Raw genomic sequence first — 27,764 nt, 5'->3', positions numbered from 1 at the left:
AGCAGATAGTGAGGCTTTGTGGCCACAGAGTACTGCAGAGACAATGTCAGCAGGATCAAACGTGGCTTAGACAGATTCGTGGACAATAGGTCTATAAGTGGATATTAGAATGAGATTAGGTAGGCATGTGCTCTATAATATCCTTATTACTATAATTCTCAGTGTTGGCAGAATATGAGGTGAATAGACCAATAGGCTGCATTATAGGTTATATTAGAACTGAAAAAGTGCAACCAAGAGGAAAACATGAGACGCATGAAAGGTCTCAATTACAAAAAAGTATTCTGGAGAACACCGAGGGATTTTAAAAGATTGTGTAAAAAGACGATATCGTATGTGTTTCTCTTTTTGGTACCCAGATTAACTAATGCCAACATAAAGAAAGCCCAAAAGAATTAAAGAGGGATAAAGCAAATGGGAAGAAAACCAGAGGTACAGGCAGTGAGGGAAGATTAGTTTGTTTTAAGGAGCAGGAACTGAATATTAGTCAGAAGAATAGTTTTAGACTGTGAAAGAAAAATTCCTGTTATGTAATATGAAGTTAACAAATAGAAAGAGACCAAATTTATGGGAAAGCTGGAGTGATCCCCGTAGATACTGAAATTAAGGAGACAACATTGAGCCCAAATGAATTTGGAATCAGTGGCACAGTTCAAGGGAGATGCTGGGGAAATCATGGGGTTTTGCCTGAAAAGGCAAGTGGCAGAATTCTGTTTCTCCTGTAGGTGGGTGTGGTATAACACTAAAAATCTGCAGAACTTTTTGTTCACATGGCTTTAATCCTGTTTCTCTTACAAATGCCTCTTTCTACAATGCTTCTCTATATTAGCAAGTGTTGAAGTGGATCAGATCTAAGTGGTTAGTTGGAGTTGAGATTGCTTCAATTACCCCGATCGTTAGTAAAAACAGCAAGACTTGATTGGAGGAAGCAGATTTGGAGTTTCTTCAGAAGTGCCTACAAATAGCTTTCAAGCAGTTTGATCACACAGTGATTCTTTTTAACCTGAAAATGGTGTTTGCTTTAGGTTTCCCTGTCATGGAAATATCTGATTCCCTTTTGCTACAATTGCAATCACTGTTTGCATTCCTCTTTATTGTAACTTTATCTTGCTTTACCTCAGCTTTTTCCATTAATTTCAGGAAATAAGAGCCTGACATGGTAATGCCTGTGAGTGAAGCCTGGTCCTTGGCATCCTGATGTTTGAACTTTATGGATTAGAATTGTTGACTCACAGCAATCAGGTTCACTCTTGTTGTGTCTGACAGGGAACAGAGGGGACTAAGGCAAAACCAGAACCCCCAGAGTAAGGGCATTAGTCCTGTATTTTCCACAGTGAATGGTTTCCCTTCTAAACAGACTCTGGAAAGAAGCTTAGTAAGTCCTTAGGGAGGCAAGTCATAAAACTTGAGATGCAGATATTTAAATCCTATGAGCCAGCCAGCAGTAGTGGAATTGGCCGTCAGAACTTGTAAAAATCTCAACCAATCTCTTTTATTGTCTTGTGGCTGCAGCAATGAGGCATCTCAGATTTTGCAGGATGAACTTTCCCCACCGTATCCCATTTGCTACTGTTTATATGCATACAAAAAGTGATGTGAGTTGTATCTAAAGAAACATCTTTATGGTGGGAAAGGTTATCACAGAGGTCCTTTCATCTACTGAAGTGTAAGAACGTGAGAATTTATATGCGTGATACTAGAGGGGCTACAGAATGGACTGGACCCCAATCCTGGATTTATTCTATTTTAGTACTTAAAATTAGTGGTGCTATAGGCAGTATTTCAAATTCTTGTATACAGTATTTTGAGCTGTGTAATTTTCAGTGGAAGTTGTCGAACACATGGAAGAATTGCCTTTAGCATGCCAGTTAAGACTTCTGGAGTGTACGGGAAGTATTACCTCCTGGCTAGCATATGAATCTAGACTATTCAGGAAACTTAAATTCTCCTACCTGCTGTTCTCCTTGTTATGTATGATGCTACCACAACTTTCAGTATAATGTGACTCTAGAAATATCCTTCCTAAAAATGGAGAGAGTACTTTTGAATGGTAAACCTCTCCATCTGGTGCCTCAAACCTCAGAAAATCTTTTCCCATTCAAGCATTGGGCCCCGGTCTGGTTCTTGTTACAATTCAGTTGTCTTAGACAGCAGGCCTGTGTCATTTCTGGAAGTCTTCTGATAGCCATAGTGGGTACAAGAGGAAATTGTACTGCACTTAAAAGTGATTATATGATATGGTTGTCTGTGATGGCAAGGGATTGAACTTGGTGAACTTACTAAAATAGGAATAGACAGAAAAATCAATGTGGATGACAGCTATTTAGATGATAAGACATTAATTCAGTCATTGATGTGGTCCTTCATTTTATGCACTAAACAGTGATTTAGACAAAGGATATCCATAGAGAGCCACATGAAGTGTCTGTTATTTGTTTCTTTTGAGACATACAAAAATCATGAATACTGTAGCTTCTTAGCATGTCATATAAAGTCTTGATCTCATTAACATTTTGTCTGCATTATATAAATGTATTTGATGCTGGAACATTGATATGTATGTAGTCTTTAGGTCCTGTGCCAGTTCAGGAATCAGTTGTAGACTTTCAATTTCAGATGTATTGATTATGCAAATGATGCTGCCCTGTTAACTTTGGTTGATTTTGGAACTTTATGTAAAAGGAGACAGAATGGTAAATTTTCATTGGCGTGGCTGCTCCCTGATTCAAAAAGAGAAATGTTTGCATGCAAGTTAGCTGGAGGAAAAACAAATTCTAGAATGGAAATAAGCATGTTATACTATTACTCTCCAAAAGTTGCTCAAATCTGTCTAATACAATTCTGTATTTATAACTGGATCCATTTTATCTATTGAGTTGCATTTGCAGTGTAGATTCTCCTATTGTGTTGCAAAAATGTTCTTTGGCATTTATAAATTCCACTACACTGGCTGATAACTTGACTGCTCTTCAGACCTTCCATCTTTTTCGTGGCATTGGCTCCAACTTTTGTCAGTGCTTGGTTTGCTACATCACAGCAGTTCAGACTCATCTCTGTGGTATATCAGAGGCCATTTGTGATCCCTCTGGAGCTGGGTGGAACAGCTTTCTTTAAGCAGTTGTGGTCACTATGGTTTGAAGCAAAGTGGAGAAGTTGAAAGCTTAATCCTTAAGAAATAGTCAATAAAATAATGTTTAATCTAGAAAATAACCCTGAGGAACAGAATAGTTTCAGTAGCAATTCCTTATATCTGATGCAGTTTTTTCCAGAGTGCAGAGAACTGACTCTTGAACTTCACTTTTGGTTGAATGTGCAAAGGAGATTTTACAGAGTCCACCTGGGCTTCTACTATTCTTAAATACAAAACTTTCTTAATTTACCTGGTATGAGCTTGTTTAACAACATACAGATCGTAAGTGCACCATCAAAAGAAAAAAAATACCATTAAAATAACTTAATACTAAGTGAGGAACCTTGTTGAGTATTGCCAGTAAAGATCCCCAGATTTGTAATTCCTTCTGCAAAGCAAATGAACAATCATCCTAGAATACATTATCTACCCTGGTTCCTCCAGCAGCTGTCCTTCAGTGTGGGTTTAAACTTTCTGAGACTGAAAATTTCGCAGTTCCTCAACAGTGTTCTAAAACCAGATTGCTGTAGATAAGGTGGTCACTACCGTGTCCTTCCTCTGTCATCACTCAGTTCTCACTTATATGCTGTAAAAGAAGTTGATGCAGTCAGTTGTGAGCAAATGCCTGTTTTAGACATGTATCCTCAGGAGTACTTGCGGGCTGTGGATCCCACCTTTGCAAATAGATGCTCCCATGGGAATAGTTTTAATTCCTAAAACTAGGAAGAAAACAAGTTCTGTCTCTCTCTCCTGTTGATTAAAGTGTTCCTTCATTTCGTTGCCTGACGTTAATTCCACTATGAGGTGTGTGACCTTCTTCATTAGCTGTGAGGGGAACCTGTTGATGTAATTCTGGGTGGTGAATTCTACTTGGGGAGCAAGTAATTGGTTTGAGGCAATGCTGAGAGAGACAACATAAATAAATGCCGTTTTTAAGTGGGCCACAGAGTTTGCTGAAGGACTTTGGCATAACGTCTGCTTTACAGGTGCATTCTCAGAATGCTGTATAATGATCATTAGCAAGAAAAAAAAATCTAGGAATAATATTAGCTTAGTATTTTTCAGGGTGTTATTAAAAATTATTACATTAGTTAACCGTGTTAAATTTCAGAAGTTGTTGTATCAGTCCATTGCATTGTTGGAATTTTTATTAAAATTACCACAGTGCCCAAGCAATGTTGCCTCTTCATATTTTTTCTAAATAATCATAAAATGTTATTGCTTATTGCCTGTACTATTTGAGCTACCCTTGTAATTACCCATTGTCATGCCCTCTATAGTCTTTAGATGTATCAACTATTGCTAAAATAAGGAGGTGCGCTCTTGTAGGAACATATGCTGCACTAGATTTAACAGGGTGTTTGTTTTTAATTACAACTTTTAATGTACATCTTGAGACTTCACAAGTAATGTTTGTCAAATATAATAGTAATAATTGAAGACATTTCCGGTTTGAGAAAAACACAAATATCTTAAATACTTGAAGACTTTTTTTTTAAAAAAATCCCTATATGAAACTGCCTGGGAAATGAGGAGGGGCAGAGCCCCACTTTGCCACGTTTCAGCCTGGAGCGAATTTTGGTGGCAAAATTCCAAACCCCTAGAACCCTGGGACTTGAAGTAAGCGTTGACATTGATGTAACCTGAGCAGTACAAATGAAGTTGCTTCAGTACTGTAGATGTTTGGGAGCAATGCTTACTGATGGGAAATACAGAAGTGCAGATAATGTACGGGAAGAGCCATTGTGAATTTGCTTCACCAAGTCCTTATTAAAGGGGTTTGTAAGGGGCTGTTGCAGCTGTTGATGACTTACACTGCATTGCCTTTCTTAACCGTGCTACAGAAGTAGGAAGTTGTAAGTCACAGCCTAAAACACATAACTAATGCCTTCTGCCACTTTAAGGGTCTGCGAAGAGGTTAATTAATTGCAAAAGATGGCTGAAGCCTCGCTCTGTTACATGCTCCTAATTGCCTTCCTTTTTCCCTCGTGCCAGCTCAGCCTGCCATCCTCCGTTCCCAGCCCTGACGTTTCTGTGTGAGGCTTCGCGCAAGAGGTGTGGGGTTTTTTTTTTATAGAGTTCACGTACTCAGGTGTCCGGGACCTGCAGAGGCTCAGCCTGTGTACCAATCCAGGGGATGATCTCACGATGTGGTTTGAATGGGCTCTGTGTGGTCAGCGCCGCTGCCAGCGCCTGAGGGAACCGGCTCTGGCTTCCCACGTTACCGACACACAGCAGGACGGATTCGAAATAGCCTTGCGGTGAGGATGGGGGTGCTCAAAGCCCTTGTGCACAGGAGAAGCCTCAGAAACTCGCTGAGACGCCTCTCGGCGCTGGGTGCAGGGCGTAGTGAAAGGGACTCACCTCTGCAAGGTGGGAATCGTTTCCCTGTATAAACAGGGGCTCAAGGGGCAGCTGAGCCAGTTTGGGTACTAAGAACTGTTAGGTTCGTGAACTGATTCATGTTCCTCACTGTGGGAATTGGACATTGTTGGTAATAACTCCTTCCTGCTGCCTACTTCCCTTCCAAGGACAGGAATTCTCTTTGACTTAGAAATGAAACACTCTCTGGAGTGTTTTAATGAAATCAAAGTTTTGTCTCCGAGTCGTCAATTTTACTCTGTCTCTCAGCCATCATCCTTATACTCCTCCCTAGAAAACCCCAAACTAATCAACTTAGCATTGGGCATTCTGAAATGTTTGCTGAGAAAACAGCTCTGTTTTGACAGACAGCAATTATAGCACCTGGGCTATAGGCAGACTTTACAGCTCTTCTGGGGATCTCTTATGAATAGTCACCATGAGGCCAACATAGCACTGTGCAAACAAGCTTTGTAACCAAATTGCACTGAAAAACCCCCTTCTTCTCTACCCACACCCTCCCCTTCCAAAATTACTGAGTAGCATGGACATTCCTCCTTTACCTATTCTGAATCTGAAAAAGTTCTTAGACTTAGATGCTGTTTAGATTTAGGGACAGTTACTGTCTTACTCAGATGTGCTTGTTTGTAGTCCCAGATATGTGTGGGTGGGTGTCATGCACACTTATTTTACGTTGTTGGATTTGAATTAGTTTTTTCAAGATGGTGTGAACTCTGCAGAATGTGTGAGGGCTTTGAGTGACTCAACTGCATGGAAAATTAAGGAGAGGATGTTAATACAAATGCAGCTTTAGTCTGTATCCCTTGAGGAGGCAAATTGTCTGATCTTTTGGTCATAAATTGTGGATTTTTTTTTTTGAGAGGAAGCAATGCACTGTTTGAGGTCACGCAGTCCTCTGCCACGCATTGTAGTCTGTCTTAGAGAACCTGGAATCTCTTCTCAGCTGCCGTTTTTTTTCTTCAATGCTTTCGTTTATGCCTACATCATTCCTTGCTCTGAAAGGTTTAATAGAAACTAAAAATTCTCCTGTAGGTAGCGTTCTTTCATTCTCTTCAATAGTCTCTACTATAGGAAAAGGAAGAGAAAATGTCTACAATTAGGTAGCTAACTGGAGACATCAAAAGATGGTAAAATGCTAATTTAAACAAAACAATACTGACTAGCCATATTAATGAAAAGCTGCCATTAACTTTAATGTTGTAAAGCTGTTACATTGTGATAACCTCCTTGTTCTAAAACATTCTTTTTCCCAGAGAGTCTTCTGGGCCATTACTCTCTGCAGTATTTTCTGTAGGCTGGAATAGGTTATATTTAGCGTGTATACTTTCCTTCTGCTTCAAGAGCAGACTCTCTGCTCTATTTTTAAATGAACTACTTCAAAATCTTTTGCACTGAGGTGTACAAGACCGAAAACATAAATGACTTGACTTTTCCGTGAAGAAGGTGTCTGTTCCAGCCAGGTTGTTATTGCTTTCCTCCCCTTGCAGTGACCTCTGCTAGGAACATGCACTGGCCTCTGTCAGCGTCGTGATGGGGAAGAGGGGCTTTCGTACCTCTCTGAACACAACTGTTCCCTTTGCCGCCAGACGAAAAGGCGCTGATCTCTCCGAGGAGTGCAGCAATGGCTCTGGAGCCACATGAAAGCCAGATGTGTTAATCCCCTCGCTATGCCTGGTGGTAGACTTTGGTTACCACGCTATACCACAGGTAGCTCTTTCATAGGACATGCGCATCTATAACTGGGCAAAAAAGATCCCTTGGTATTTGCTATAACCTAAAAAAAATCACCTGGAAGAGCTAGAGAGTTTGGCACATTACTGAGCTTTTCATGGCGTCTCTGGCACGTTTGCTGTTGTTGCACAAACGAGCTCTCGGATCTGAATACCACAAACGGATGTCTTGATTGACACAGATGTGATATCGTTATATTTGAATAGATGATTATATAGAGTACCACCATCAAGTGGAGAGGACAAAGGAGATCATTCTCATTTCTACCATTTATTCTGCTTAGTTACCAGTGTCTTCTCTTCATCCCTATCACACCAGTAAGTAAGAAAGCAAGATGTGTGAGGGGAACAAAAATATAGCTTTTACGTCCTTTTGCTTCTCCACTTTGTTTTATATTGAAATCGTGTTAAAAATAAAGCATTACTTGTCATAGTTTTTGAAAATAGGATTGGGGGGTTACACATTCTGGATAAAACCTAAAAATCAAAACTTGCTTTTTTACTCCACCCTTGAAGCCATTCTGTATGTCACAGTTACGCACTTTGCTGCAAATAATTAGCTGGAAAATTCTTATGGATCTGCTGGTGCTAATATCTATTTTATCTGAAGATGATTTTGCTAAGCAACTTGAGGTGCTCTCCTGCTGTAGTCCCTAAATATATTACCATAATGGATAAATAAGCTTTTCAAGATAAAATGACATATGGGTTCTTTGGTCAAACCTGGATATTTTCATTTAATAAAAGACTAAAACATCATAAAGTATCCCCACAAGTAGATAGTGTTATGATTACATTTCTCAACATCTGCAAATTACGCTTTGCAACCTTAGAATGTTTTTATATTAGGTATGATTTTATGTGTATTTCTCAATAGATAGATGGAATGCCAAAGGTTTTTCAGGAATATTTAATTAATCACAGAATCACAGAATGTTAGGGATTGGAAGGGACCTCAAAAGATCATCTAGTCCAATCCCCCAAATTAATTAATATTTAAAACCATTTGTGTGGCACAGGGAATCCAGTCCCTTAATACAGCTCTTACTGTATGAAGTCAATGGGAATTTTGTCTTTGGTTTCAGAGAGAACACCATTCATACTTGCTGTGGTGGTGAAATGACCACTATTTTTTCTTAATGCCAGCATTCAAATTACTAAAAATCTGTTCAGTTATAAAAATTTGGTGTTTTCTGTTGGTAGTGAAATAGCCAGCATAATTAGAATTACTGGAAAAAGAAAGTGAAGGAAGATCTATTCCTTTTTTTTCTTCAGTTCATTAAGCCATTTGAGGTATTTGCAAATGCCTAAATTTTTTTTACTGGTTTGTGACATCCTTATTATTAATTTGGATTACACAGGAATTTAACAGAAATGGTTTTGTCTCTCTTCCTAGAAAAGCACCCTGGCATTGAATATCTCTTTATTTTCGATATAAGAAACTGCTGAAAATGTTATACTTGTGTTGGGGCTGACACTGAGATTTCTGGTATCTGAGAACACTAAGAGAAAATTGGCCAAAGGGAATTTTGGCTCCTTTAAAGTTTAATAAATATTGGAATTCTGGTGAAATTCTAGAAGTTATGGAAATGCTAAAGTTCTGGAAGTGTTGCAGAATAGCAGGCAGGATGACTAACTTGCTGTGAGTTGATTAACTGTTACAATTTGTGAGCGAAGTAATGAATAAGCTAATTAAAGATTCTGATAATATAAAGAATTAAAGAATAGACTTCTAATTAATACCAGCCAACTTGATTTGTTAGGAACATGTGTATCAAGTGACAGTCAATGGAACCTGCAGGTGATAAAGAAAATGGCATAGTGTTACCTAATGGTGAGAACAGACATGTAGGGCAATTTAAATTGCTTCTTAGTGTAAAATCATTTTCACAAAGTGCATCTGAACATTAGGCATATAAATTAGAACAATATGGAGACTATTGTACACTATTTTGAAAGGAATGACTTGGAAAAGATGTAGCGATGTTATGTAAAAAAGCAGTGTGACATTGGCAGCAGAAGGACTTTGACTACATAAAAGTAGGATTAATGAGTATGAATAGAATTAAGATCTTACTTCTGTTTTGTAGGGTAGTTGATAGTCACAATCTCTGTATAGTTCTAATATCTAGGAAATGAAATAGTAGTGATATTAAAACACTGTTTATTCCAGTAGAGACAGTCAACACTAGGATCATTATCTAGAATCTGAGGACAGAAAAATTAGGATTAGAAAGACACATGACTTTCTGACAGCAAAAACTATTACCCACTGGGACAAACTCACAAGCATAGCAGCCAGTTCCTCATGACTTTCAGTCACAAGTGGATGTCATTTTCCTACCCCCCCAGATTATTGGCTTCAATGGGAGCAACTGTATACAATGTAAGTATTTGTTCTGTACGGGAAATCAGACTGGATAAAATCAATGAATAAGCCTTGATTCTGCCTGCTATAAACTCTGAAACATTCCACAAAAGTGAAGGAGATCCTTTAAGTAGAATAAAACAAAATAAGCAGGTGGAAGTACTAGTTTTCCACACAACTGTTTTGCTTGTAGGAAAAGTAATCATGAAACAAATAGCATCAGGAAGGTTCAGTCTTGGACAAATCTGATGGGTTTAGTATTACTTACATCTGTTTTATTAATGCTTCTCTTTTCCCCTTTCCTTATCTAGATTTTTTTTTTTACTTGACTGGTTCAATAGCATTCTTGACTTTCAGTGTTTGATGAATTCTCTCCTAAATTTCCCTCAAACTACTCCTCTATCACTTTCTCTTATGTTCTTTTCCTCTGAAAGGCTTATAGTCTTTCAGGTGTGTCTCAGTATATGCTAGCTTCTTATTCCTAGCTGTGGTTTCCATGAAGCAGCTTCCTAGGGACATGTTAGCTTGTTATGTCTATAGTTTTAAGACTTGAAAGAACTTGGAAGAGTGAAAATAATCAGAATCTCTTCCACTGTTTTCAGAGTGATTGTACAGAATGACTTACTGTCAGCAAAGCCATAGGGAAGTCTCGCCTTTTGCCAATAAATGCTTGAAGGGAAGCGTCCTTCACTTTTCTTATTCGTGCTCCTCATTGTTGAATGATGCATACTGAAAAATTATACCTGCATGAAACTCTCATTCCGGTGATCCATGATGGATCTGAAGGGAGCAAAGCAAGTTTTTCTTCTGTCCCGCCTTGTGTTAACATGGACAGCCTCCATTTATAGAGTGTCCTGTTGCTGCCAAGGAGAACCGCAAAAGTACAGTCAGCATATACTCACTTTTATCTGAGGGATAACTGGAATACGAGGCAGTCATGGCAGGTTGCTCCTCCACAGCTCAGAAGGCCTATGTGATTTAAGTGCTTAGAGATAAGAGTCCCCAGAATATTTAGAGCAGAATGTTTCATGGCTTAAAATGAGTTTTCTGTTCTTTCTTCTGAAAACATAACCTGTGGTGTAAGAGCGACATTACTTTTAGCTGAGACTGAGAGTTTTCAGGAGTCTAACAATACCATCGCCTCTGTCACCACCTCAATTTCTTTCCAGGTGCCAAACCCAAAACTCAGACCAGAGTCCTTGATCACAGTGAGAACATCCATGTTATGACTTAAATTGCATGACAGGTGCTTCAGCTTGCAAAAAAAAAAAAAAAAGCCCTCTTGGTGAAGGATCTGCTTGCTAACAGAGAAACCAATTAATTGCTTTCAGTTCCGTTTTTGCCTTACCACTTCGGGTCAAATTTGACCAGTGCAGAAGAGACCTAAAAGCCAAAATGGAATGAAAAACAACAGATGAAGAGTATTTATTTCATGGGTGGGGAGCTACGGCTGAAGAATAGGATTCTATCAATATGTTGACTCCACGGTCTTGTCACCACAGCAATCTGTGGCAGATTTAGGTCATTTCTGAAGACGGTATTTCGTGTTAAAGGCGGCGTTTTGCGTGGAAGGCGGCAGGCCTCGGGCAGCGCGGGCCGGCGAGGAGAGGCGGCGGTGGGGCTGAGCCCCATATTGTTTCTGTAAGTGGTTGCAGGGCTGTCCAGGTGTCCTGATTTAAAGGCTGCTCCTTGAGACAGGAAATTGTATCTTGTTCTGAGGTTTACTGTAATAAAGTACATAGTCCTGGGGGAATGTGCTGCTGGGCCCATGAATCACTTTATGGGCTGGCTGTTCTGACCTCAGCCCTGTGATTTATTCACGCCATACCGCAGCAGGAATGGTAAAAATGTACCCGGCGCATGGTCTTCCCAGCCTCCCCACCCTCCAACCCAGATGGGCCTGTAACTGGGAGGCTGCCATAAATCCATAAATCCGTGTTTGCTCAGAGCTGGCAGTTTCACTTGTCTTGCCCAAGAGCTCTGTGTCTGCTTGGCATTTGGTGGTAGAGGAATCCTCTTGCTTCTCAGGTGTTTCCTTCGTAGTTTTGTGGCCTTGTAGATTCTCAAGTTTCTTTGTGTGAAGAAGTGAAAATCTCAGTGCAGTCATGGTAGTCTTAGGAAAAATAAGGCAGCTCGAAGCGTGCAAGATTTTGGTAATCCCCTTTTTCCTTCAAACTAACAAAACATTATAAAAAAAAAAATAAAGAGACCTGACTCTTCTCAGCTCAGGATGTCACTGTTTTACAGACGTTACCAGATGTACTCGTACAATCCTTCTCTTGAGTAAATAGTAGTATTTCCGTTTACAGAGGTAGTTAAATGGTGTACTCTTGGTCAAACCACAAGTGACAAGCATGAAGAATAGATCCTGACTCTCAGCTCCACTAAGCCATGTTTCTATTTCAGTTGACTATGTTCATTTACATGTTTTGCAGTTAGCAGTTGTTAGTTTTAAAAATCTAACACTTCTCTTTGTTGGTGGTCTTTCCATCTCGATTTTTGAAAGACTTATTCTGCATGAAGCATCCTTATATTTTCCTGTAAATTCATTGGTCCATACACTACAGAAAATGCTCAGAATTTTTCCCTGATGTTGTGCAAAATACCCATTTCTTAAGCACAGTTTCAGGATTAAAAGTTGTACAATTCACTCATGTTCACCCTATCTCTCAGTTATTTTCTACCCCTGTCCACTGTGGATCTCCATACACCTAAATGTAAATCTCCACTGCACATTCTTGCCAGGAATTTGTCTGGTTTAATGTAATTGTTTTAAATAGTTTGGACATTATAGGAAGCTTACAGAAAGAGCCATTTTTCCTTCAGTAATTTGTAAATAATACTGTTAAGAAGCTCTAACCTGTTCCTTGCAACATGCTCAAATTTCTGCCTTAACCTTCTCATCCTGAAGTCAGCTTTGGAAAATGCACACAATTTTTCCATAAAATAGATAAACATGTTGAAATTTAGCAAGAAATTTTGTTTCAAAATATTAGCGTAGTCACAAGTTTCAATACCTAAGTAGACGCCAAATTATATTCCTTAACAATGGTACAATGGATTAAAGGGCAAGTATATCAAAATAAGCAAAAGGTTACTTACAAGAAGGTATGGGCACTTCTCTTTATCTCTAGAGTAGACAGGTTTTCACGAGAACCAGTCTCTCGTTTGATACAAGCTGTTTTAAGTTCGTTTATTCTATTTTATATACTTGAAATTGGACGTTTTTTACTTTTTCTGAGATACTGGAGTTATATCTGTAACTTAACATGTGATAAGATTTCCTCAATAAGACAGTTTTTATGAGAGTTTCATTTAAACTGCTAGATAAACACAGCTTCAAAGTTGTTCAATTGAAAAGGTGTTGGTAGCTGGAATATGCTAAAAATGACGTTTTTCCAATTCGCTTACATATTAATAACTTGCTCTCTCAATATGTTGGTTGTTTCATGTACTTGTGTCTCATTACAAAACACAGACAGTAACAGCTTACTTAGAGATTGTTTAGCTTCATTAATTTTTTTTTATATAACTCCTTTAAATCCGTACATGAAAAAAAGCTTTATATAACAGAATATATCATCTTTAGCAGGGATCTGTTAATAAAGAGTTGTCAAGGGTCTGTTTCCATGGTTTAGATCAGACTTAGCAGTGCTTGTTCTGGAGCAGAGTATGCATACTTATTCTCCTAAAATGTTTTTACAGCATGCAGCTCCAGTTTCGTCTCATTCTTCCCATGAAGAGCAGGGACTGGATAGAGATAAAAACAGAAAAGAGACAGTAGGATGCTCCCTACTTACTGTAGAATGCCAGTTGCTTCAAGCATCTGGAAAGTTGTTTATCTTTAGAGCTCATCAGAATATCCTGTAGTGCCAATTCAAACAAATCTTCTGCAATAAGAGGCTGCAAGTAGCTACACCTACTTTCAGAGCCGGATCTGAAAAAGGAAATGAAATGAAACCTCTCAGGCCCCTTCTGCTGCAATTATGGAACTAAATATATCCAAATTTTATCCATAGCCCCTGACACCTGCTCCATTCCTGTCCTCAACCCTTTCAACAACTTCTGTTTGCTTAGAAACACTTTTTTGGCATTACTTAAGCAGCAGTCATTGAAGCTATGAGGAGCAGAAGGTAAAGTGATGCCTCAAGGCTGAATGAAACTGCTGCCATCCTCTTTTCCCCCTGATGCTGCTATTCCTGGCCTTATCCAGACAGACACTTGGTGTTTCTTCTGCTCTCTTGTCAATCCATGTCCTGGGCAAGAGCAGCAGCAACCAGAAAAGACTGAAAGACAGGTAGTAAGCATTAGGATTAGGATGGACCAGATGTCAACATCACTGCTGCTGTTGTTTCTACCACCAAAACCTAAGAGAAAAGCATCCTTTGCAGAATTAAGGTAAACAGTCTCACATAATGTGTCTGACCTTATGGGAAATACATCTTTTTAGAAATCAGACAAGTCGAAGACAAAGTGAAAGGAAGAGAGGCTTGCACAATCATACAAAAGAACCCTCGGAGAAGAGGGAGGAGGAAGTCAGGTGAGATGCATCCAGGTTGGTAGTCAGAGAGACAATAAGTAAGGAAAGCAATCTGTAACTCTAGCAAGAAAATTTGTTGAAATGCAGAGGAAAATTGAGATGTTTGTAAAAGAACAACAAAACGGAGTAGCTCAACACATCTGGTCTATAACATGAAACCAGATGTCACGGGGATAATAGCAATGAATGGGAAATAGAATAATATTCACAGCTGGAATATGGGTAAAAGTTGTTCAGGAAAGCTAGAAATGAAAGTACAGGTGGCATATATTAATGGTACTGGAGATTCTGAGGAAGTAAAAAAGTGATAGCATAAATGCATAAATGAAATAGCATTACTATGAGTCCAAATAATGTAAGGACCATAAAAGGAGTTATACAAAGAGAGTGGATGGTAGCCTGCTATGGATTTTAGGTGTAGAGTTGTGGTAGATATAAATAACAATGGAGAAATGTGTTTTTATGAGAGACATCTATTTATTGGATACAAATCAGAGAAACTGCTGGACTTCTTAACTCATTATTTACTAGATCACCAGGAAGTGATTTAAGACTTCAGGATTGTAATAATTGTTGATGATACTAGAAGAGAAATCATCACCAAAACCAACTTCAGCTGTAGTGAGCATGAATTGAGTACACTTATATTTGAGTAAAAAACCTACAGTAAACAAGCTTTCAAATTCAAAGTAGTAAACTGAAAAATTAAGAACATTGGGTAGCAAGTAAATTGGACGTAAGGACTTGGAGATTTGAGTGTAGAGGAAGCAGGGGATTTATTTAGATTGAAAGCCAAAAACTATGAGGTGTCTGCATCCCAAACAAAGGGAGAAGACGTGTAAGGAAGAGTTACACACCTAACTGGCTGTGTATGTGCATCCAAAAGGAAATTAGCAGCAGCAGCCTTAAAAATTGGTCAAGAGAGAGAGATGTTTCTGGGAGGCAGAAATTGCAGGAATAACGTGAGGATTGTGAAAACTCATGCTGAATTAGGCCATCTAAAGGAAATAAAAACAAATAATAAAACATTCTATCAGGAAGAGAAGTGGAACCACAGTGCACTGAGGGCAGGGCTAGAATTAGCAGTAGTATGCATATGGTCCTAAAATTAATGAATGCCTTTCCCTTGGTTTCCAATGAGCAAATAGATAAAATATAAAGAAAGGAAGGTATGATGACCTATCAGAACGAGTATGTCAAGCATGGAAACAAGACAGATACAGAAAGAAGTGAGATTAATTATACTAACCAGAAATAACAGTCATGATAGTCATTTAGCGAGGAGGTGGATTCCCTATCAGTTTGTATCTTTGATTCAAGTCTAAAGGTTGGATAGTTTTCTTAAAACAGCTATGTTACAATTCATGGCTTGGGTTGTTCTTTAACATGACTGGAAACCACACTAAGCCTGCAGTATTGCTGTCAACGTTTGACTTATATAGCTGAAATTTCTTTCTGCCATCTTTCACCTGGGGTCTGATTCACGAAGACATAATTAAAAAACAATTGTTTTTATGCTGGTAATTGTGGTTGTTTGATATGTCGTGATCAATGTGAATTCCATTATTCACTTTCTGTTCTCATCTTTTGGCAGCACTAGCTTTGGCAGGTAAGGGTTTGACACTGTCACAGCATCTTGAAGAACTGCAGTTCCTGTAGGGATAAGGAACCAGATTTGCGTGGTCAGACTTGGGTTCCTCCTGTTATATTCGGGGCTAAGTTTTAACTCGCTCACCAGGCTGCAGGGATACACAGTCAGTGGTGCTGAAAATGGGAGAGCAGAATCATCTCTTCCAGCAAGAGCCCTAGCTTGTGTCAGCTTAAGCCATGCTAAACTAAAGCTCAACCTGCACCTGACTGTGTCACAGGAAAATAAACAAGAGCTGCTTTTCTTATATGGTCATTTTTCAAAATCTGGACTGTATTCTGGTGGCCTGTGTTACCTGGATGAAAACTATACTTTAAGTTTGTGCCACAACAGCCCCAGGCGGCGCTACAGGCTCAGGGAAGAGTGGCTGGAAAGCTGCCTGGCGGAAAAGGACCTGGGGGTGTTGATCAACAGCTGGCTGAACATGAGCCAGCAGTGTGCCCACGTGGCCAAAAAGGCCAACAGCATCCTGGCTTGTATCAAAAACAGTGTGGCCAGCAGGACTAGACAAGTGATTGTCCCCCCCGTACTTGGTGCTGGTGAGGCACCTTGAATCCTGTGTTCAGTTTTGGGCCCCTCACTACAGGACAGACATTGAGGTGCTGGAGCGAGTTCAGAGAAGGGCAATGAAGCTGGTCAGGGGCCTGGAGCACAAGTCTGATGAGGAGCAGCTGAGGGAACTGGGGCTGTTTAGCCTGGAGAAAAGGAGGCTGAGGGGAGACCTTATCGCTGTCTACAACTACCTGAAAGGAGGTTGTAGCATGGAGGGTGTTGGTCTCTTCTCCCAAGTAGCAAGTGATAGGACAAGAGGAAATGGCCTCAAGTTGTGCCAGGGGAGGTTCAGATTGGATATTAGGAAAAATTTCTTCGTGGAAAGGGTTGTGAAGCACTGGAACACGCTGCCCAGGGAAGTGGTGGAGTCACCATCCCTGGAGGTGTTTAAAAGACGTGAGGTTCTTAGAGACATGACAGAGTTAGGTTATGGTTGGACTCGATGATCTTGAGGGTCTCATCCAACCGAAATGATTCTGTGATTCTATTTGCACCGTTGTTAAACTGCAGATGAAGAAAGAGGAAGTTCCAGGACTTCCTTCTCAAAAAAGCCAGCTCTGTGGAACTCGAGAGCCTTGTGAGTACTTCTGCCCTGAACACTGTTTGGTTTTGGGGTTTTTTTTTTGGTGGGGTTTTTTGGTTGGTTGGTTGGCTTTGTTTTTTTGTTTGGTTTGGTTTGGTTTGGTTTTTTAAAAAAAAAAGAAAAACAAAACAAAACCCAAAACAAGCAAACAAAAAACCAACCAAACAAACCAAAAAAAGAAAAAAACACCAAACCCTTATAGGGACAAATTTCCCATAACACCAGGTGCCAGGATTGAAGGCTCCTTCTAAAATGTGCCATCTTCAGGAACTCCCACTCTTCACAGGCAGGTAGATAAGGCTTGTAGATTTATAAACTTATCAGTTTAGCTGCTGTGATATGCAGTAGCCTCTTTTTCACTGGAGGAATTAATCAATAAAAATAGTTCAGGAAATTAGTAGTGGATGGGTAAATCCCTCTGTGAAAGCTTTAGATTTTTTTTTCTGGACATGCTGGCAGACACAGTCTAGAGTTGTATTGCAATTCTGAGTGCTCAGAGCTGAGACATGAGGGGGACTAGGAGTTGCAAATCTGCCTCAGGAAAGATGGAAAGCTTAAGTAAAAGAAGGGCTAAAATACTAATGGGAAAGGTAATATAAAATATTTATAGGATTACTTCTGACTATATCAGATATGTTGGGGGAAAGGCCTTTGAAAAGCATTGCTTATCAATCCTAGTAAGGAATGATGCTTCTCTAGTTTTGAACATTTAGGATGTTGGAGAAAATGTTTACAGGAAAGTCTGAATATGGTGTAAGTATGTTGGTTTTGGAGGGTCATTTGCTTGTTTGTTCATTTAAACAAGGATAACACAAGTGGTAATGCTTCCTATGTCTAAAATTAATATCATTATCACACCATTCATACAATGGAAAACTAAACTCTTTTGTGACCACACCATTCTTTTCCCAAATAATTTATATTTTTATCTCTTGTTCTTCAGTTGTTGTCACTTTTAGGTAATGACATTGAAAAGAACAGTAAAAAGGTGTAAATTCAAGAGGCTTCAATTTGCTGATGACAAACGACTTTTAATTTTCTTCTCACTTGGTTTGCTTGAATTTGCAATTCCTTTTTTGGTAGCTGTGAGAGTGCAGATCAGGGGTGAGAAAGACTGCTGACGTGCTGTCCAGACAAGGCAAAGGTAACTGGCTGATTCAGGAAACAAGTACAGGAATGGAAGGAATGGTATTATCCCTTTGACTTAAGCTGTAAGGCTGTGTTTGGGAAATAATTTTGCAGCCTGAGGTTTGATTATTCCCAGCTGTAATTAAAAGTGCAGGTAGTTACACTGCCAAGTTACATTTTTTCCCCACCTTCTTGCAGCAAGAGGTTGCTGGAGTTTCTTTTGGACAAATGTTCTCTTCAATTGGGGATACTTTGTGTTTTTCATATAGCTGCATCTTAAATACTGCAGAAATTGTAGCTGGTGCAGAATTTTGCAATTTGTGTATTAAGTAAGGTACTGGTCTATTAGCATCTTGAAATGGTGTTCTCTGGTATGACTGCCAGTTTTTTTCAAGGTTACTTTTAAGAAGCAAATTCTGCTACCCAGAGCTCTGCAAGGACAACCTCCTCCATGCAAGGTACTGCAGGTTCAGTTAACATGCTGACAGGATGGTGGCTGTTAATTGCTGGGGTCTCAGGGTGTTTGAGACTGGAATTAACTCTCCACACAGTTCAAGAGCAGTCAGAGTTTCCTAATTTTTTGAAGGTGCTCTATAACCAGCAAAAAAGTAGAAAAAAATGTGAAGTTTGGAACTACCGTTGTAGATGTGTTGACACAGTTCATGATGTTAGTGCCAGGAGAACAGCCCCATTGGATCAGCTGTTTGGTGTGTTACTTACTGTTTACTTTTTAAGAGTTTATCAAGTGTGACCCATCCAAACAGAGTAATTCTACCAAACTCATGAAATCGCTATGTATTGTGTCCTAATGCCTTTATGTTCTGAGCTGTCGGCTAAATGTCTGTCTAGTTCTCATAATACTGCAATACTTCATCCGAATCTCTGCCTGCTGGTTCTGTATGCTGTTGTCACTTCATGGGGGTTTTTATTCATATGCAAATAATACAGTTTTTATTGTAATGAAGATTCGCCATAGTAAGTCTTACAAATGTCTATGATAGAAAAGGATGAAAAGCTCAATCAGCATTTTCTGTGGGCTTTGAGTAAAAGGCAACGGGCAAAAATCAGACGACCAAAGCAAGTACTGCCCAAGTAGCAGCTCTTTCCTTCTGTGCTGACTGATGCCCTTACCACTGGGGTGACTAAACAGTTTGTGAAACAGCAGAACCTTTCCAGTTTGAAGCCTTCTGTATTAAACACATAACAGCCATAATTACACTTTATCCTAATACACCAGGTTGAAAACTCTGTCAGGTCAGTCATCCCTCACAGAAGAGCACAGAAGGAACTGACTGGATTGCTATGAGATTGTAGCTACCTGATCACTCCAAATTTGTGTCAGATCCTTAAATGCTGTAGTTCAATGCCTGACAAAAAGAAAATGGATTTGATCCCTATAGTGAAACTAGACCTGATGGAATTATCCCGGTTCCTCAGTGACATTAAAATCAAACCTGCTGCTAATCTCGATATTGCTTTTATGTTATCTCATCTGCACTTCCAGAAATAATCCACATAGGAAGAAATCTCATAATTTGAAATAAAATTATATCGAACCATGTATTTATAACATTTCCATATGGAATTTGTGTTCTCTCTGACATATGTAAACCTATTCTTTTAATGAATATGTATAGTTTTTATGTTTTGAAGCATCATTAATTCAGCACTGTTTGCAGGAGGTTATTCTTTCTAATTATACAGCTGACAAATATTCCAGCCTTATGACCCTGAGAACTGTGCTGCAAAATACAAAACTGCTTTTTAAAATTCACTTTCCGTTATGTTTTACCAAAAGGATTCCTCTCCTTTACTAGGAAGGAGCTGCGAAGGAATAACATAGTGTACTGAAACCAAGTGCTGTGGAGAACCATTTAAAGACATCTTGATTCTATTAGTATTTTTAAGCCAGAGGACAAACTTGGCTACCCTGGTAGTTAAAACATTTTTATTGTTGTGGATGAACCTTTTCATTACTTATTGGACTTACTCTGCTACAACGTAGCTACAGCATATTAGTCCTGCAGTGCTGAGGGTCACTGAGTAGTTAGAAAGTCTCATGTCCCCATTTGCAAAAATATGGTGTGGTTCACCTAAGAGGAAAAGGAGGAATGAAACAAGACTGGTTTCTGCAGTGCTCCAGGGAGATGTGTTACGGTTTTGACTCCTGCACATGAGGGTGTTTTGGTGCTAATGGGACTTGGTAACTGAATCTTTATGAGCTGTAGTTCCTTATTTTCTGGGTTCATTTAAATAGTTGGTCACTCAAAGTACCCTATCACTTATTTATCCTCACTCAAGCCCACACACGAAGTCTCATCTGTGCGGTGTATGTCTTTTTCTAGGACCTCTGTAAACACGTGTATGAGATGCTAGCACATGCCATTTTTACTGAAGTCACTGCAAGTGAAGTATTCTCTAGGAAAAATATTGTTCAGCATCTGAAGTTAAATGCTGTACAATTCCTTAAATCCTTTCTTCTCTGTATTAGAAAATACTGCTTTGCTGGATGCCTTCTATTTCTGCTGTTTGTAGTATTAGTAATTTGTAGTAGTATAGTAGTACAGTGTTCTGATTTTTAAGCTTTCATTTAAAAAAAGAGACCATTTCTGTGGTTGAGGAACATTCTTAAAGCTTTGCCTTGATTCAAGGCCTGTACTGAAAACTGAGCTGCAATTTAAACTGTTGCAGTCTGGCCCAGTTATCTTCCCAAAATCAGACGTTTCTGTTGAAGGTCTAAAAGAGGTGTGCTTTTGCACACTATTCTTTTTTGTATGTTGACAAAAGTATTAAGATCCCAGTAAGTGCAACAGGACAACCTCATCAGAAATGGTTCACAGGCTCACGATATTTGAGATCAGAATTCAGTCATGGCAATTTTCAGTGGCGTCTCAGCTCTGTGGTCATCGCTGCCTTCCATGAGACATTTGAGTCCTCTGGACCGCTCAGTATCTCAGAGTTGGAGCTGTTAATTATCTCTGTGTCCTTGGCATCACCTGTAAGAATTCTCAGTCCCAGCTGAACTGCAAACAGAATGGAGACTGAATCAGTGAGGAGTACTCCAGAGGCAGTTCTACCACCATGTAACTGTTCTGTAGCTGTTTTCAAAAAGGCACACTCATCTTTCTTTGCATTATTTTTTTTTAGACTGCAAACAGGGCAAATAATGATGATATTCATCTTCAGATTATATGCACCATTCTCTCTTAAGAATTGAACCTACTGGTCTTGGTACCACTCCATTCTGTGGTGATAAGGATCCACATTCAATGAAAGGCTTCAGCATAAGTAGAAGAAAAAAAAAGTCCTTCCCTTTTTGTCCAATTGAGAGTTAATCCTAAGCCTCGTTTCACTAGATTTTCTACACTGTTGCCATTTCAGCTTTCCCTTGGTAATATTCAGCCTGTTTTAAAGTCTGTTTACCTCTTGCGAGATGCTGTACAGCTCAGTTCAGGCTACAGAACCTGCCCAAAAGGAGAGATAAACAAGCAGTTTTCCTCCTCCTGAGTTGCTGTTGCCACAGCTACACTACTACCACTGTCTGAAATACCAGCACGGACTTAAGTGAGCCAGGTTTATGTGGTGACTCTGGCACTAGCTACCATTTTAAATGATCAACCACTTGCGTTGTGCGGCAAGTACGTTCTTTGCCTGCGTATTAGAACATGTCAGGACCTCTGACGTTGTGAACCGAAGACACGCCACTTGCTGAAGAAGCTAAGCCTGGACCACTGGCTGTTACCTAAACTGAAGCTGAGCGTCTCCGTCTGACAGCAGCACTCCTGACAAATAGGTTTGCTCATATGCTGCTGGCACCATTCGCACATCAGCTCATTTCCTCCTTCTTGCCACCTCACCTGTCTTACAGCAGGTTCTTCTGGTCTCCCAGGGGATAACAGCTCTCACGAAGGGAAATAAGTCAGTGTTGTAGTGCTCTTCAGTCACAAACCTTGTCTTCTGCTTGGTGATATTTGCTTTTTGTGGTCTTTTAGAATCATTTTAGCAATTCCAAGCTCTGTTGAGAACAGTTACGTGCCATTACAGACGTGTCTTTTCAGCAGAGCTGACAGTGACACCTGCAATTCTCTCATGTGAAACAGTATACGTTGACCTTGAAGAATCCAAAAATGCAGCTATAATGCACATATTATATCACAGGATATTTTTCTTACTTTGATTCAAACTTCGTCTTATTTCAGTTGCAGAAAATGGTTAGCCACAATGCCTTTCACCCCACTTCTTGACCAGCACCCCAGTCTCACACATGATATAGCACTGAAATTTTGGCCAGTGGGATAGTTTTTTTCTAAGGCATGGTGGTGAAGATTATTCAGCAAAAAAATAAGTAATGGACTGCTATCCATATTTCATTGTCCTGGAGTTTTCGCTTAAGAAGTAGAGATGGGCAACAAAGGATTTGATTGCAGAAGGTATGGTTTATGTGCTATTTGAGGCACCTAAAATTTCCATACCAGAGTAATGGCTTTATAGATATTGTTACAGAGATATTCTTGGCTCTGGTCCTGAATCATCAGTGAGGATTGTGGGTTTACTATTAAAAGAATAAGTGTTTCTTTAGGATCAAAACAGATTACTCCAGAGAAAGTGAAAATTACCAGAGCTCCAAGCCAGCCCGTCTTTCCCAGGATACCGATAGCAGGAAAAAAGCAGAGGTCATGGATCATGTTCTGTCACTTCACTCTATTGATATTTTTTCATGTCTCAGGCAGACATCCAAAATTGGATGCTTTTCCATAAAGCAACAGAAACAAAGTGGAAATAATAATGCACCCATTATTGGTTGTTCCCACACCTACAATCTTGACACTACAACTGGAAATCTGATGTGCACCTTGTCCTTTCTTCCAGGCTTTGTCTCCATTAAGTCATCAGAATCTTTGTATTTCTTCATAGAAGAGATGTATTTAGAGTATCTTTAGATTATCCTAAAGTGTCTAAAAAAAATTACCAAACTTTGTGGTGTCGCATCTTGAAAGACAAGGAATAATTTAAGATCCTAATTTTCTATAATATATATGATCTAGGTAGGATCCAGGCATTCCTCAGACTGGATCTGTCAGATTTTTTATGTGCTGTTAGTCAGTTTAAAAAAGCTTACTGTCTTAGAGTGTACAGGAAACACCTGTATAAATCCAGAGATGAATTCCACCCACTGAAAGTCCATTGTGTAAGTCCCTTCTGCTGTCAGATGGCAAGCAATTTTGTCTGTTGAAACACACGTTTTCTTCTTGAAAGACATGGTTCTTTCACATTTTTTGATACAGGATATATGCTTTCAGTTGAGATCCTGATAACAGCAAACTTCTGTGTATGGGTAGCTTCAGCTAAGCTCTAGCAATCATTGCAGTGACTGGGGGGTGAACAGAGATCACATCTTAGCAGTGGGGGGTTTTTTTATGCTCTCGTTTCTTCTGCCTGTGAAGTGATAGAGATCTTAAGATTTCACTGGCATAAATATTTCTAAAAGCTTGGTCACTGAGATCAGAAGGAAGCCAGGTCATACATCATCACCCTCTCCTCACCTAAACCTGTGATGTGTGAGAAAAGGTGTTCTTCCATCCCAGCTATCACTCATCTGAAAGCAGTCATGGACTTTCTCAGAGGGAAGTCAATTTTCACCCATTGTCTCGGCAAAACTTCACGCCCCGCAAGTGAGAGCAGTGCTGTTTTTTCCAGCTGTAAAAAATAACCAGAGCTCTTTAAATGTGGTGTCTACCCGTACAACTCTCAAAGAGAAACAGCCTCAGAAGCTGGCAGTTTCTGCTCCGGAGCTGTGGAGTCGACCTGTCTTTCAAATAACTCTGCAGGCAAAAGTGCTGAGCTGACGACTGCTGAACTGGGTTAAAAGGTTGGAGCCCTGAGCTGCTTCTCCGAGGCCAGCGTCTTCTTAGATCTGGCAGCAGGACTGCACGTGGAGTCACTTCTTGGTCCCATAGAAGATAATCTAAAGATACTCTAAATACGTCTCTTCTATTAAAATAAGGTGTTGAGGGTTTTCTTTTAAGACGCAAACCAGTATTGTTCTTATTTTTTAGAACAAGGTCAAGAAGCAAGTATACATGTAGTTATTCTTACAGGTTGGAGAAGCGGTTTCTAAGTAAGTATCCAGGGCAGTAAGTTCTTTATCCAGTAGAACTGCAGCCAATGCAAGCTGTCTGACTACATCCTACATATTTAGGTGTGCATCTCCCTGCACACTTGATATAAACACTGAAGTACTTGATGGAACTATTTCACTCACCATCCTCAGAAACACTGCAACATTAAATACATTTTTTCAAGTTCACCAGGGTCATAAAATTTTTAAGTTTTCAGCATTTTAACAGGTAAAAATTTCTGTATGCCAGTAGTGTCGGTCCTTTCCTTTTTCAAGCCCTCAATTTAAAAGTCCAGTATGCTAGATACATATGTTCAAAACATCAATATGAAATAAAAGCATTGTCCATTTGTCCTGTTCTTCTCAAATTTCCTCGTTCATGTGTTCTTTCACATGGAGCTCAATGAGTACTTTTTGGAGCAAGTATTTTTTTTTTAGCCACAATCACATATTTCTAACTAAGATTAAGTTGTCTAGGAAGATGCTACGTTAGTACAGATAAAGACTGCTCAAGGAATGGTAATTTAAAAAAGCAGATTTAGTGTCGCTGCTATCCTCAACAGTTTGCCAGTGTGATCCCAAGTCACCAGATTGTGATGGGTCTTTATTAAAAAAGATGTTGACAACAAACAGAAAGATAGATTGGTATAGCTAAAAGCAATCTTAGTAGTTTACATTAAGTTTCTATAACTTTTCTTACATCTTTAATAAAAGACTAAGCATTAGAGCAATGCTATTATTGGCATGATTAGCAGAATAGTTTTAGCACATTTGATTATTTTAAAAAAATCATTCTCTGAAACTAGCAATATTAATATGCTTTTGTTTATAAAGTAGAGCAGGTAAAAATTTGGATTATTTGGGAATTTGGAAATTTTACTATTCTAACTGCATTTGTAACTAAATTTTTAGATGAAAAGTAATAGGAAATCTGTAGTATTTAAAGTTTGGTTTTCATCATCACTCCTGCATGATGCCGTCATTCACACAGCCACAAATGGATAGGACCTTCTTTAATTCCATCTTTGCAAGGTGATGAGAGGTGGGACAAGCCACCGTTACTGGACAATAAGGCCAAGGTTTTTCTTTTATGCCCTGTCACAGATCCTGATTTAGCCACACCAGCTACAGGTGAGAATTAAGGTCAAAGGACAAAAACAGTTGTTTTCCCTGACATAGAACAATCCTTTGAGTTCATTTGAGAACTGCTGTTTTATGATCAGGGCTGTTGGCTTTGTCTCTTCTCTTCCCAGTATCTATAAAATGATTCTGAATTCCATTTGTAACAGTTTTTAGCTATTGGAAAAGATTATGGCAAGGTGGTGTTTCTGTATCTAGTTATTATAGTGCTTGAGCCTCAAGATCTTGCTACAGAATGTTATTGCTTACACCATTTCTGCGAGGCTACAAAAGGTTTGTGATGAGGACAGGCCTGCCTTTTTCTTTATTACTCAGGATGTGCATCCAACAAGCTCGTTATATTGCTTACAAGAAAAGTGAAATAATAGCTCAAGCATCCTTGAAGGCACCTATTTCAACATCTGTCATACAGCACAAAACTGTCCGTGTTGTCGTTTCCTTCTGGGAATAAACTGTATTGTTCAAGTGAAACTTGTCATATGCCATCTTCCCTCTAAAACAGCTGCATGAATAGGCAGTTTAACCTAATATAATTTAACACAGAAGTCTTATGATTAGTCCAGTCTTTGCATATGTATTCTCAAAATCTCTTCTGGCAATGTTTAGAACTTTATAAAAAATGAAAATGTTCAGCCAAAGTAATAAAAAATGGTAGCTATTAAAAACTGAGAATTGGAGTGCAGAATAATAACATATTATTATATGTTTTTCTTATCCTATAAGCAATAATTTGGTATCAACACAGTCATTTTGGGGGAGGCAAGTGGGTCTTGACTTCCTGCTCCACCAACATACATATAACCATGACAAACATTACTGTTCTTACTGTTATTACTGCTCTTTGGAGTTGCACACTGCTACAGCATTTATGGTATGTTCACCTCTATGTAGAGGCTTACTCTAACTTTTGCAGGGTAATAATGTATATATATACATACATGTATTTTTCAGACAAGAAGCCCTTCTTGCTGCCATTAGTGAAAAAGATGCCAATATTGCTCTGCTAGAACTTTCATCCTCTAAGAAGAAGACCCAAGATGAAGTGGCTGCACTGAAACGAGAGAAGGACCGTCTTGTGCAACAGCTCAAGCAGCAGGTGAGTAGAGGAGGGCTAGGAAAGAAACCAGTTAGTAGTCTGGTGTGAGATTATTATCTTGATTTATGGAACTAATAATGAAGGTGCATAAATAATGATTTCAAACTGGCTACTGGTCATGAAGCCTGTAAAACATATTGGGGAAAGAAGTCAATGTTGAGGGAAATTTCTTTGTGCCACTGCCGGAGCAGTAAATGTGTGATAGAACGTTTAGGAAACTGAATGGAAAGGACATTGATTCTTATCTCCTACAGGCACAAATAACTGCAGGTTCAGGGAAATGCAGTGATATATCTTCTGGTGTTCTGTATTTGCCTCGTTGGGGAAGAAACGTACATGGAAGAAAATTCTCCTTGCTATAAAGCTCAAATATGAATGTGTTACACCACACAGTCTCTACTGTGACAGGAGCACCATATGGGAATGCCAGCTACTAGAGTGGAATTTGGGAGGTCTTGTACTAATGAGGAGATTGGTCCTTTCCTATTTCTGTCCCTCTCCCGTTTCTAAGACCTTTTTTGTGTTGGCATAACAATCAGAAAAAAAGTGTGTTTCTATTCAAGCACTCAATATTGTGTTTCTGTATTGAATGCAATGTGAAAAATACATTGCAAATAAACACAGGGGAACCAAAAGGCGTCCCTGGCAATAAGAGATTTAGGATACGAAAAAATCTGTGTAGATTTTTCACTTCAGCATTTCTGGTAGGTTTTTCTGAAGTATTCCCTTGCCACATTCCCTGTAATAGCACATATGCTGCTGCCAATCCAGTATCAACCTCTTCAGTGCCACTGTTTCCATCTTCATAAAGTTTTATGTGCAGCATTTCATCTATCAACCATATAATTTCTGTTGCTCTCAAAGACAGTAAGACAAAACCAGGTCTGCTTTCTGATAAGGGATTTCTTTGCATCTTCCTTAGGAAACACATGTAGGTTGTTTGCCATGTATTTTTAAGATAATTATTTAAGGTTTAATTTAAGAAAAGTGATTTTGTTATATCAGCTTCAAAATGAGCAAGAAATATAGGTTACGGTCTTCTATTATTTACTTTTGAGTAACAGTTGTAGTTAGTTTCATGTTTAAACTATGCCTGAGAAATATTTATTTGACCTAATAGAGATATGACACTTTCTCCCTATCTATCCTACATGTTAAGGATGTATCACCTTTTATCCTTTTTTGTATGCAACTTTCAACACATAGAAAGAAAAGCTCCTCAGAGTTACTAATCATGGCACAGTAATACTCAGCACCTCTATAAGATGCAGAGGATCTGAAATCACATTTAATTTTTTCTTTACCAGTAGTTTTGGTACTTTGGGTACTTTTTCTGTATCAATTCAAAT

General features: G+C 39.1%; 1 protein-coding gene across 6 annotated transcripts in view; it reads left to right on the top strand.

Annotated features, from left to right (window-relative positions):
• Positions 1 to 27,764, top strand: part of ERC1 (ELKS/RAB6-interacting/CAST family member 1) — a 294,674-nt gene that overhangs the window by 209,112 nt on the left and 57,798 nt on the right. For all 6 annotated transcript variants that reach the window (XM_065632425.1, XM_065632416.1, XM_065632397.1 and 3 more), the window contains one exon: positions 26,271 to 26,415. In XM_065632425.1, the coding sequence (XP_065488497.1) occupies positions 26,271 to 26,415 (145 nt within the window). The remainder of the gene's footprint in view (positions 1 to 26,270; positions 26,416 to 27,764) is intronic.

The sequence above is a fragment of the Caloenas nicobarica genome, chromosome 1, assembly GCF_036013445.1.
Source record: "Caloenas nicobarica isolate bCalNic1 chromosome 1, bCalNic1.hap1, whole genome shotgun sequence".
Taxonomy (NCBI): Eukaryota; Metazoa; Chordata; class Aves; order Columbiformes; family Columbidae; genus Caloenas; species Caloenas nicobarica.
This window is presented reverse-complemented; position numbering and strand designations above follow the sequence as displayed.